At 39.1% G+C, this 13,843-nt stretch overlaps 1 protein-coding gene across 1 annotated transcript; it reads left to right on the forward strand.

Annotated features, from left to right (window-relative positions):
* Positions 1–4,329: 4,329 nt before the first annotated feature.
* LOC144654276 (uncharacterized) lies at positions 4,330–12,086 on the forward strand. The gene is made up of 2 exons (XM_078514367.1): positions 4,330–4,554; positions 7,277–12,086. Exons 1-2 carry the CDS (start codon positions 4,491–4,493, stop codon positions 11,662–11,664), a joined length of 4,452 nt encoding a protein of 1,483 aa, XP_078370493.1. The 5' UTR covers positions 4,330–4,490; the 3' UTR covers positions 11,665–12,086.
* Positions 12,087–13,843: the final 1,757 nt, after the last annotated feature.

The following is a 13,843-nucleotide window of genomic DNA, read 5'->3' on the forward strand; positions in this document are numbered from 1 at the left end:
CGTTTAGTTGGGGTTTTCAGGCTTTTGAAACAAATAACATCTATTTATAGATTGAGGCACCGTATTTACCTTGTTTCAGTCAGTAGTTCACTCGGCCGCTTTCTTGGCCAGGATTCAAATCACGCAATTTTGATGTTTACTCAGCAGGAGCTATTTGATCACTCTCCAATTTAAAATTTCATCTAAACCCTGATTTCTGTTAAGCGTGAAATATATATTTTTGTGTTATTCAAGCGTTCGACTTTTTGTACATGAAAAGCCATTACGTCAGTCACAAAATGTTTTTTTGCAGCAAGCTTCTGCTTTTGAAAACGGCTGGTAGCCACTGAACTTTTCGGCCAGACCCTACTTTGAAGATATTTTCCATTTAGCAAGAATTGTGTCCATTTTGTCCATGCATTTTCATTCATGTACCGTTGGCCCGACAAAGTTGTCTGTCACAGACGAATTGAATGTTTGCACAACAAAACAACCTTATTTTAGTTCTTGATGTAAAAACTTTACTCGCACACTTTTCAAGAGCTCAGAAAACAAAATGGAAATGTAAAGTAATTATATAATAATTTCTACAAGCTAGAATGGAGTTTTTAAAAGGATCGATAAAGCCATCGAGTGAAATAATTGACGGCAAAATGAAAACTTGCCCTTTGGCGCGGATAGTTAATAAATTTTATCACGGCATGTTAATTTCACGGCTTTTTAAGTATTCAAAATTTTTCAGTAATGCCATTCAAATGTTTCTTGGCTTCATCTTGAATCTTTTTTTCTTTTTTCACATTTAGTTCGGATTTTTGGATTTTAAAACGAACAGCATCTGTTAGGCGTGATCTAATGCATGGCCTTTTTACTCTTTTTTATTTTCTTTTGTAATTTTGTTTTAAAGATTTTCTGTTATTGTTGATATTTAAATGTATAGTTTTATTTGTTTTCAAGGTTTTGAAACGAACAGCATCTATTAGATTTAAGACACACCGTGTGGTGTTATCTGCACGATACGCGTTATCTAATGCATGCTAGCCTTTTTTATTATCTTTATTTGAAATTGTGTTTTGAAGAATTTTTTTCTTGACATTTAGGTGATTTGCTTTGTTCAACCAGTAGCGAATACTGTATTTTTCTGGTTACTCCGTTCTTTTTAGCGAGAAGTTTATGTTTTTTTGTTTTTCATTTAAGGGTTCTGAGTTTCAGTCGGAACCGATCGGCGATGGAGAAATTATCTGCAATGAATCACGCAAGTAGAACTGGCGTTTGCGTGACTGCATCCTAAAATGCAGCGGATAGGCAGGCTTTTCGATCAAAAAATCAACTTGACTTAAAGAGCTCACGTGTTTGAAAGCTTAAAAGCTTTCTATTTTTTTCTAATTTCTTTTTTTTGTTGTTTTGGTATAATACAATTTTTTAAATACCTTAAACGCTTCTTTGTTTTTAACGAATTCTTTCTAATTGTTTGTTTGTTTTGCACGGAGATCATTTGTAAATGCCATTCAACCGGTTTGAGTTCATTTATTCAAGATTATGAACACACCAAACGTTTTCAACCTAATCAGTCATTTATCCAGGCATGTTGATAAAAGCAGCTAATGTGATGAAGGATATTTTGACACACTACTATAACTCACGGAAACTGGATAACTTATGCAAACCTCGGATTTGTGTGTCACAGTTTAATACTCACCCACAAACTGCTGCTCGGCTGGCGCCACCACCAAAGTGCTGAAGAGGGCAGGGGAGAAGTGTGAGGAGTAGAATGTGTGATGGGAGAGAGTAGAGTCAAAGGCTGCAACGGATGGGGAAAAGGGGAGTAAAAGGGGGAGATTCGAAGGTGAATGGCTAAGAAAAGGGAAACAGGGGTTGAATAAAAATCTATGCTTGATTGTATCGCGCAACCTTTGACTTTTTTCATGGTTCTCTTTTTAGAAGCAGTTCAAAATTTTATGTTCAAAAATTTTAAGTGCAAAATAATAATAATAATAATAATAATAATAATAATAATAATAATAATAATAATAATAATAATAATAATATTTATATAGCGCTATCCAGCTAATCTGCCATTATACAAAGATAGAAACTAAAATCTTAAAATACCGAGGTTATTCAGTATTCAGAACAAAATAAAAATTTGAAAGACTAAGCAGGAATTTGTCCAAGCATGGACAAACAACCACAGAATCGTGTGTTACTTAATTAAATGGTATTTTAAAAGTTTTGCTGTACTTGCCTTATCAAGTAGTTAAACATTAACCGCCCAGTTTTAAGCTTTACGCTTTAAGCGTCTTGTTAATATTATTCCAGCCTTGTGAAAAGGGGAACTGTTTACTGTGTTCCTTCTCAGTAAGTAAAGTAAAACCTTTATTTCAGTGCCAACGTGTTAAGCCCGCGTGGGCTAATTGGGCATTCTAATAGGGCCTGTTTATATGGAGGAGAGTTGTCCCTGGTAAGAGGGTTACCCTCCATACCCAGCCATTCCGGGCAAGAGAGCTTTACATACGTTTCTTTATAAATAGAAATAGCTGCGAGCTGTTTACATGAGAAATTGCAAAGTTGGCTCGGGGGGGGGGGGGGGGGTGAACCTGGGTGGAGGGTCACTCGCTTTGAAGGTAGGGAGACCATGGGTAGCGAGCCAACTTTTTCTCCATATAAACAGTTTGTTTATTTTTTCCTAGCCTACCAGGGACAAGTTGACACATACGGAGCATGCGCAAACGCTATATAATGCCAAAACAAAGCTGCAGATAAATTGAAATCGAAGTCGGCGGTGAATTTGTCCAAAAAATGATCTTGGGCGATGTTTCAGCGTTCCTAAATTTAGAAAAGGCAGCCATAATACATGTTTTAAAACAACTCTCGCCAGTCTTTTGAGCCGAGAGGGCCTAGTTTTGGCTTTGCCAACAAGGACAGCTTTCTCATATAAACGCTCAGCAAAAGATGGCTCGGGGGAAAGGGTAACCCTCCTACCAGGGACAACTCTCCTCCATTAGATAAACAGGCCCTAACCCGTCGCTCAATAGGGCATTTTTCACGCCAATCAATTTCCGTTGTTAAACTAATATTTTAAACGAGTAAGATTATATTATCTTTAGACGAAGGTATAACCTTGGAATCGCCATTTTCTTTTTCGACTTTTTCTTTAGTTTATGAACTTCAAATTGATACTCAACAATGTTTCGCTCGACGTCCGCCATCAAAGCGCAATCATTTATGTGCACATTAATATTTAAGAGAGAAAGGCTTCTAATCTCAAGGTTCACTAGGAAGTATATGACTTCTGCCATGGTTTTTAATAAGCCATTATTTTAAATAAATGCTTAATCCTGTAAATTTGTTGCTGTCTCCCTGTTTGGTTTTGTTCGGTTTTGTAAAAATAAGAAACGAGTCATTAGTGTGTGATGTTTAACGGAAACAGAAACTTTTTTATAAAGCACAGCTGCTCATCATTTCATTATAAGCAAATTACTACTTAAGAACTTTGTTGGGTCCCTTATACTCCCAAACGGTGAAGGTTAAAAGTGATGAAGCAGATTTCTAATGATCGAAAGCTATTTGCTTCTAAAGCTCAGGCCAAACGTCGAACTTCACATGACTCGAACCCCCCGGGGGGGGGGGGGGTACTCCCATAAATTTCGGATAGGGGTGTGCCGCCAAGGTTCTTAAACCCTGACCCTATTTAAGGATAAAAAACGCGAAAATTGATACCCTTTTTAAGGCCCAAAACTGAAAAATGACACCCTATTTAAGGGGAGAAGAAGCGTTCCGTGACGACCCAAATAACGGCTAACCGCGCATGGCAAGACACAAATCTTTATACAATCGCTTTTCTAATACCTGAACAGAAAACTCAGTTTTAAGATATCTTTTTTTCGTTTAGCTGGGCGTTTATTTAAGCTAACAGAATTTAGGTACCCTATCTAGGGATCACACCGGGAACACATTGCCAAAAGGAGCAAAAATGATACCCTATTTAAGGACCGACAACCTAAAAAACCATACCCTATCGGGCGGCACATACCTATATAGGCCACATATGGGAGTACCCCCCCCCCCCCCCGCCCCCCCGGGTTCGAACCGAATACAAATTAGTAAAAGCTATTTTTTTCGCATTTGCATTAGGTTCGTCTCATGTGAAGTTCGACGTTCGGCCCGGGCCTAAGCGTGCTTTCGCTCAGCCAATTTGTCAAGCTTAAAAACGAATTTCTCGAAAATGAAAGATGCCAGAAAATAAAACTGTCAATGGTTGATGTCATTCTTTGAGAATAAAGTATTTATATAGTTATTAAAAAGGGCAAATGCATTGCTGTCTCATTAAGCTTTCCGAGCAAGTCAGTTTATTTGGTCTTCCCTGCTGACAGCTTCACCCTTCGAACTGGTTCGATTGCATTTAAATTACGCCAATAGTTCTTTATTCCAACCAAGGAAGAAATCAAACGTTATGTAAAGATAAACGGAAGAAATTCGATCTGGTTGCTTCGCGTTCCTTGGAGCACTTTACAATGACGTATTTGCGGAATTTTATGGCGGTTCTCCTCAGTTTGATGCTGTCCAGCAACAAATCGGGTGAGAATAAAGAATTAGGCCATCCTATTATATTGTAGAAATAGTTTATTGAATAATCTTTAGAAGACAGTAGCTTTACTGCCCGAATGTCCCGTTACCTCATCAAAGCAAAAGCTATCAGTGGTGTTTGACGGATCTTTGCTTTCAGGGTGTGGTTTTAAAACAAACATCTACTTAATTTAAGTTATCCAATTTACTTCAGTTATTTTATTCGGTACTTAAATATTTCTTATATTTTTCTTATCAAAATTTAAGGTAAAGTTTAATTTGTGGCTATTGTTTTGACTCCCGTATCACTGATACATTGCATCGTAAAATCATTTGATTATCAAAACCGAAAACGTTCGTGCGGCAGATGTAGGGAAGTTTAAATATATTATGTTTACTAATAACATTTTAACGCAAAGACGACATGACTAGCCAATTTTTACTTTTTATTTTAAACCAGCCTTAGTGGACTCAATCAACTATTGGAGGGCCGTTACAGTTCTATTTAAAGGAAATGCGAGTACCAAGACCTCAATTTATTTAATTTATGCAACCTACTAATTCAAGAGAAATATTAAAGCGCATGATACTTTCACACGATAAAAAGGCTTTCCAAAGGTGCGACAGTTCGACCTGTATTCAAAATCAGCCTTTGATTTTACAGAAAGGATTTCCTGCTTTTAGCAGGACATCAAATGGAAACTTTAAAGCATGTATTTCTTGTTATCTTGCTTATACTGGAAAGTGAAATGTTCTTTTAGAAATGAATTCAGCAGTAGCCCTGGGTTAACGTTCTTGCTTGGTAATTATTTGCTGAAGGCAGCTACTGGGATTTAAGGGGGAAAATCGCTAAGTATCCAATTTCCGTTGACAGATAAAGTTGCCGGGTGTGGGGTAAAGAGTATTGGTTCCGATTACAATTTTTCTAACATGGCTAACAATGCATGGAAAACATGCGCCGGTACAGGTAAATTTTACTTTCATGTTGACAGGAAATAAGAATACCCCAAACCTCAAAAGAAATATCTTAAGATAACTTCACATTTAAAATAATAAAGTTATTCTATGGCCTTTAATCAGGTTCAAAACGGCTAGAATAAGCGAGTAAAGACAAAAAGATCATTAGATGAGAAGTTCAAGCAAACCCAAATCTGGAATAAAAAATGCCATTTGTTGTCCACCACTGAAAGGCAAACAAACAAGTACTCTGTCTTCTCTTTATCGGTATTTTCAGAGTGAGATAAAATTACGTACGTAGTCAGGGAACGAGACATAGTCATGGCGGCCTTGTAGAAATGGCTGAAAATCGAATCCTCACGGCCATCGCCGCGCTCATAACAGTTGGGCAATCCTAGCATGAAATGCAGTGTTCATGCTACAAATATACGTTTTTTTTAATAAGTAGAACTGTTTATCCACTGTTAAAAGTTGAGTTCAGTTTCACGCTATATTAACACTGAGGTAATGCTTCACCTCTGGCAAAATTATCATGTATCCGAGGTCTGTAATTAGAAGATGCAGCCATGCGGGAGAGCATTAATTCGCCGTTTCAGTTTCTGAGTATTTCCATGTAAATTTTGCTGCTTACTGTGACTTGTAGAAAGTGTTTGTCACCGTACTTGCATACAAAGAAAATTAATGGAGCTAATATAGAGGATTCAGGAAACAAAGGGAACATAGGCGTTAACTTTTGGGATATTAATATGAGAACAAAAGGAAATTAAAACTGGGAACACGGAAACACGGGAACAAAAATATATTTTAGGAAACAAGGAACACCAAAATCGAAGAAATACTCTTAGGGAATACGGGAACACAAGTAGGATTTTGTTGGGAACAAAGGAACATCGACTCCCATCCCCACAACCCCCCTCACTTTAATATGCATTACGTGCCGCGTTTGCCCTGCTTTCAAAATAGCGCCCACGAACAGTGAACGCGCTATGAGAAATTGCGAAAGAAAATGGTTTTGTCAGTTTATATGCAATTTGTATGACACAAACAGTTGGCCATGTAGTTGATTTACTGAGACAGTGGTACTGACCAGGAATATTAAATGTTATTCCTGGGAATATCAAGATGTTTTTGGTTTTAGCCCTCGGAAGTTACAGGGGGGGGGGGGGGGTTTCTAAATTTTGGAGAAACAATTTTCTCTACAATGCTGAAACTTTCAGTAGCTGTTCATTCATCGTTTGCGGAAATTTTGATATGTCTACGATGTGTCCATGGTATTTGCCATAAATACAAGCAGGTCTTGCCAAAAATCGTCATTTTTACCATTTTTTTTATTTTTCCAGTTTTTTAAAAACAAGTGCAAGATTTGTTTATTTTTACATTCCATAAGCATACTGGCTTGATTTTACATCAATTTCCGTTATTTTCTGACTTTCTAAGAAAATGTTGAAATCCAAGATGGTGGATCCAAGATGGCGGTTCTAATGACGTCACATGACGTCATATGACGTCATGGCCAATTTAACTTATGTCATCTTGTAGAGTAAGCTAAGGGATTTCTTCTCAGTTCAAAATAATTTCGCTACGCCTTAATATAACGAAAACTCCGGGGAGGGGTTCCATCCACCCTCCCTTGTACGATGGTGGGGGTGTGAGTTTGCGTGTACGTGTATGACGTGTATGAGAGGCGAAGCTAAGAAGTCAACACCAGTACGATCAATCCCTCTTCTTGACCATAATATCTTGTTTACATCTTCACTTCACTTTTTAAAATTTTTAGGTGCCGAAAACTTTCAACAGGACAGTGTTTATGTCTCACTTTATGGGCAAGACTCTAACAATTGCGGTTCGCAGGGTCACCCCTGTAAGTCCATTGCTCAAGCCGTTCGTCAAGTGGACACGGGCGGTACAATCTTTCTCAACGGAAGTGGAACCGAGCAGCGTCCTTTCGAGTGTACAAGCAGTCTTTCTGATCACGGCTTTCATCCAGGCGTTAACATCAACAAGAACTTGGCTATGAAGGGATTGTACTCGACGCCTCACGTTTTCTGTGTTGATGGATTTTACTTTCAGAAAACAAACGACGAACAGCAAACATTAAGGTTCGAGTTGTCAGGGATCGCTTTTTGGCAAACACCTCTTACTTTTGAAAACTGTCATCATGTCAAAATTGTCAACTGTTCTTTCCACAACGCTCCAAGAGCTTTGGGCATTCTAATACAGAACATGACAACTTTTCGATTGGATATTCAAGGATTTTCATTCTTTCGCAATAATTCTCATTGTATCCACGTCCTGTTACTCGATAATTTCGGAAACAAAAGTCGTCGCTTTGTTGGCATTAATATCAATGATACAAATTTTAAACAAAATGGATTGTATAGCGTACAGCGTTTTGAAAGAGGAATTATAAAGATAGTGTCTAGCAAGCATAAAGTTTTAAAACAAATAGACATTTATGTTTTCTGCGAGAAAGTCAAGTGCGTCAAAAACCAAGGTCCTTTCATGAATCTCAGAGCTTTAACGGCGGTTACAAACGAGACATACAAAGATGTGGAGCTGAGTTTTAACAGGTTACCTACCTGGAAGGATTCATTGAATAGAAAACCTAAGCACACCGTGCCAAGTGTATACTTCTCACAGGCGAGAAAAACCCGCGCAAAGTTCGTCAACTTGAAGTGCAAGAATAATACGTCTGTGCAGTGCATCAAAGTTCAGTCTGATGAAACAGAAATAGATATTCAAGACTCCTATTTCTACAATCAGTCTACGATGAAAAGAGCCGGCTCGTGCTTGTCTCTCGAAGCCTTTATTGGTGCGTCATTAAGAATTTTAAACACTACGTTCTGGAAAAATGAAGCTGAAGAAGGCGGATCACTTTCAATTAATAGCCCCGGTGGGTTTTTATGCATCAACCTTACGAACGTTAAATTCAGTAAATGCAGCGCAAACATGTACGGATGTGCAATAACAGTTGGAAAGCCCTCGCGGGCTGGACATCATAATGCACCGAGTCCAAAAAAGGTATACTTTAACCTAAAAAATGTAACCATTGAGCACTGGGGAGGAAAATCCCATTGGACAAAATGCGCAGCTATCTATATTTTGCTAAAAGGCGGAAAAGTAACAGCAGAGGAGTCCAAGTTTTATAATAAAACGCAAAAAACACTCGGCGCTTTGCGACTGGTTACCACTGGAGGGAAAACTAATGTAACCGTTTCAAAATGCAGTTTCAAAGACAACGCTGCAAAAGCATCCGCAAAGAACAAATTCAGATTAATTCAGATACTGGCGGAGAACGGTAATGCAGGGATTGTGACGTTTGCAGACAGCTTAATAGTCAGCAAGACAAAAAGCAAGGAAGGTTTACTTATAAGTCCTAAATATCGCATTAATCTGCTTAACATCACATTGATCGGGTTTCATTACGGATTCCATGTAGCGTCATCCACTCCCAAAAATAGTTTATTTTCAGTCGATATCTTCATTGATAATTGCACTTTTATAAATAATGTTTATGACATGTTGTTGACTATTTATAATCCAACATCCGTCCAAGTAACCATGACAAACACAAATTTTACCAGCAGTAAGAAGGAAACTGTGGAAAATAACGGCGAAAGCTATGCCGTTCGCCTTAATATTCCACCACTTAGAGACATCAATTCTTCAAAAGCCGTCATCGTACTTGACAATAATACATTCAATTCTAGACCTTCCAGTCACTTGGCTCTTTTCTTCGAAGGAGAGAAAAACGTCACAATAAGACGCACGCTATTTCAGAATTGTATTAATACCTATCGATATAAGTGGCATGTCAGGGATGCGTCAATTTTCTACGAGACTGCCGCTGGTGCTATCTCCATTTTGACAAAGCCAGACAAATCTCGTCAACTGGGCTGCGTTCGACCAAACGCCACCCGCGAGATTCACCCATCGTGGCATTACAACACTTACGTGGTATTTGAGGATACCATCTTTGTGGAAAACGTCGGATTGGCTGCTGGAGCTGTTTATATCAGTAACGGTTTCACGAGGTTCCGAAGATGCACCTTTCGTAACAATTTTGGTACATACCGCGCTGGGCATGTCTATGCCGCGTATGGGACTGGTCGAGTGGATTTTGAAGATTGTTCCTTCTCGAGAACAAAGAATAGCGTAGAAATTTCAAACACTACATTCAATAGTCCCACGTTCTATTATTCCGAAAGTGGAGGACCTTTAAAGCTCAAAAACACATCTATGATCGCGCTGGATTTTGATAGGAATTCCAATCCGGCCTTGCTTGACATCTCTAGCGGAGGATATGTTGAGATGGACGAGACATCGAAGTTGCAGTGTAGCGAAGGGCAAGAACTGTTATTCGAAAATGCCACACACATTATATACACTGAGAAAAACAACAGCGTTTGCCAAATAAATGTAACTGTCTTGAGTTATTCTTGCAGATCCTGCTACCCGGGGTATTACAGCCTCCAAAACGGAGTTTCAAGAGGTTTAGATGTAGACACTGCAGTCCTCTGCCGGCCATGTCCTTTTGGAGCAAGCTGCATTCAAAGTAACATAGCTGCGAAACCCAATTTCTGGGGTTATCAAACCACACACCATCCACCAAAACTGGAGTTTATTGCCTGTCCAGAACACTACTGTCCATCTGTTCAGTCAGCAGATTACAACAGTTGTCATGGTAACAGAAACGGCACCCTCTGTGGACAATGCGCTGACGGATTCACCGAAACACTTTTCTCAGCTGAATGCTGCGAATCTACAAAATGCAACAATTATACTGTTTGGATTCTGACAATGTTTCTAACATTTCTACTGGTACTTTATCTTTTGAAAAAGCCTCCAATACTAAGTTTCCTTGGAACGCAGATCCTCTGGTTTAGGAGAGGAGTAGAGAACCAGTCAAGACCTGACTCGGGCCTTGTTGAGGATCATGAAGATTCAGATAGTGGCTATATCAAAATTACCTTTTATTTCTATCAAGCTGCTGAGCTCCTGATGGTCGGATCTATGGAAGACTGTCTTCACAAGATACCGTTCATCTACATTGTTATTGCTGCTTTTAACTTCCAGGTTAAAACAATCAGCAGAGGAATTGGATGTCCTTTTGTAGGGCTAACGGCTGTGACAAAGCAGTTGCTGTTGTCTGGTACAGTGGTTGTGACAATGACCGAAGTTGTCATCGTTTATGGTATCCATGCTGTCATAAACATGATTAGGAGGAAAGAAATACCACCCCCCATTCATTACATGGCTGTTGTTATGGAAGTGTTGCTCCTTGGATACGAACGGCTGGCAGAAACGTCCCTGACGCTAATGCACTGCGTCTCGATTGGATCTGGAAAGTGGCTCTTCATCGATGCAAATGTTCCATGTATGCAGTGGTGGCAGTATGTTATTCTTGCCTATATCGTAGTGTTCGTTGGACCCTTCATCATCGTCCTTTACTATGGATCCTCCAAGCTTTACAGGGCTTCAATAACTGGAAGGGAATTCCTCACTGCTTGCATGATTCCATTGCCATTTCTCATCTACTGGTTGGTTAAAGACATGTTGGCAAGAAGAAGAGGCGATTATATGAGTGTGCAAGTTGTCAACAGAGATGTTTTGGAAATACTCCATGGTCCTTTTCGTAAACCAAACAGTGAAGATAAAGGAACACTGTACTGGGAGAGCGTGCTGATTGGTCGAAGATTCATCCTCCTTGCATGTCAATCGTTCATAACGAATTTGATGTTGCGTATGGTTTGCATGGTTGCAGCATGCTTTCTGATAACCATTCATCATGTTTTGATGAAGCCCTTTCGAAATCCACTGGCCAACAAAGCTGAAACTTTGTCCCTTACCGCTTTATCTATGATTGCTGTAATCAACCTGGCAAAGGCGACCCTGATCTCATTTGGCATCAGCACAGATGGACCCGACATACCTTATTTTGAAACTCTGGAATGGTTTGAAGTCTGCGCCCTAGCAGTTGTTCCAGCATTAGTGTCTCTGTTGTTCACTTTTGCGATCCTGTCCCAGCTGACAAGGCTCCTGGTGTTTCTAGTTAAGAAATGCTATCATGCCTGCTGGCAGTTTTATTCCCATCCATGTTTCATGGACCTGCTGAGAGAGCCTCTTTTGGACAGTGCTAAACAGAACAATGATGATGACTCTTAAGGCAGTTATTATAAAGTTGTTATAAGACCAGGCCAAACGTAGTCGAAAATAGACTCGAGTCAAAAACCTACGTTTTCTTTCCACTCCGTTTAGCTAGGACTCGTGATCACTTTGGTTTGTTTCAAATTTGCAGTCGGCACATTATTCAATGTTTGACCACGTACCCAACAAAAGTCAACCCAAGTTGATGAAATGTCCGTTTGGCCGGGCCTTTATGCATTTGGGTAAAAAATATCGCTAAATTAAGTAAGTTGAACTGAAACCCAACGTATATTTTTAATCAAATTCTTTTTTGTTACCTCTACGCTTTTAGCGGTCGTTTGGACAAATTAAGTGATAAAAGGATGAAGAAATAAATAAGCTAAGTAGGTCTCAGAATAGTGGTAAGAGAAGTATCATCATAAGTATTATTTCTCGCACAAAGTCTTAAGAAGTGATTCCAGTTTTTTTTTAAGTGCTTGACTGTATATTTGCTTGCCGATTAAAATTGTTATTTTTCCGTTAGTATTCTTGTATTCTTGGCTCTGCAACGAGATTTTATTCAAGTTATCGAAGGGAGTTTTAACTCCCAAATTAAAATTTGGATGTCTTAAACTCTTATCCTACTTCGCATTCAACACTTTACAAACTCCTCAAGGAAATCCATATATAGGCCGGACTCGTTGAATGTCTTCAATCTAGCAGGGTTATTCTATTAGATGGTCTCACATATCTCACATGTCATTTGGTTTGTGTCATGATATTTTGTTAATTATATCACGTAGGTTTAGGGGGTCCAAAATGTATACAATCTGTTTAAATGAAATTATTAAAATAGTTAAAACCCTTTCTTTGAAAATATAATTAGCCAGTTATTTCAGATCATGCTTTTTCACTTTTCCCACACGTCACATCGTACGTTTACCTGATACGTGTCGCAGTTACAAAGGAATATACTACTTGTCTTTCAAGCGTGGTCATTCTAGCCAATTTTGGCTGGGATGAACGGAGCCACACAGGCCTTTTGTTACTGTGATTTTGTCGACCTTTTATCACCCTCGTCTGTTGGGACAAACCTGGCCGTGTTCGTCGGTTGCTAGAGATCTGGTACTAGCCACTCTGTTGTTGTTCCCAGATCGTATCGTCCATTATGAATGACGGTTACAAAATGGCGGACGGAGTGTGTTTTGAATAGATTTCAAATTCTCGAGGCAATTGCCAGGGAAGTTTTCTATAGAGCAGCTTCATTCTTTAATTTTGCTGATGGCTTGAGCGGCACTGTCCAAAAGTTCTACATCTTAGACTAGTTTGCCGCGTTTTATCGGTTGGAATGCAATGGCTGCTTCGAATGCAACAGATGTATCGATTGGCGGATTGTACCAAGAACTGCTTCTATGACCTTACTAGTCGAAACGACAACAAACGGGGCCATCAACGAAGGAAGGGGAAATTTACAAACAGAAATTAACAGTTCTTCAGCTCACCCATATCGTTTAAGCTGGGATATTCCTGACATACCCTCGTCTTTGTTGCGACCGCCAACAGCCGGACAGAAAACTTCGCTTGCCGTGACTTCAGAGTCGAGCGCTCATTTGCCGTTTTCTTCTGCTGCCGGGAATACAAGAAGTGGTCATGGTGTGAAGAATGGCTCTGTTATATCGATTTGTGCGAAATGATTTTGTGGGATTTAATGTTTACACAATGATGGTGAATTGTATATATACATTAAGTTGTAGGAGAAAAGTGTAGGTTTATTAAGCAAAGGTTTTCCTTTATTGCTTTTGACAGAGTCATATATCAGATATCAGACTTCCACACCATTTTTTCCTACAGCTTATTATGCTTGGGAGTTTCCATCTTGGCGATCCGGCATTTGTTAGAGAAAATACAGTAAAAGAATAAAACAGTGAATATAATGATACACACGGCCTAGTTTAAATGCATACATTATGTAGCTCCGAAAATAACTTTACTGATGATTCGTTGCAATATCCCTCGACCTACTTTCGATCAGCGTACCCTAAAACTGAAAGGTTCGATAAAATAAATCTGTCGATCACATCGAGAATTGCAACAAATGTTATAATTTATACAAGAGGCGGGGAAATTAATTGTTGCTGTATTTAGTCGGTTTCAAACCAAGTTCCTTTCGTCTTCTGAATGGAATAACGATCACTTCTTAATCGTTACTACTCTTCAT

Source organism: Oculina patagonica, chromosome 5 (assembly GCF_052425735.1).
Source record: "Oculina patagonica isolate OP01 chromosome 5, crgOcupat, whole genome shotgun sequence".
Lineage (NCBI taxonomy): Eukaryota > Metazoa > Cnidaria > Anthozoa > Scleractinia > Oculinidae > Oculina > Oculina patagonica.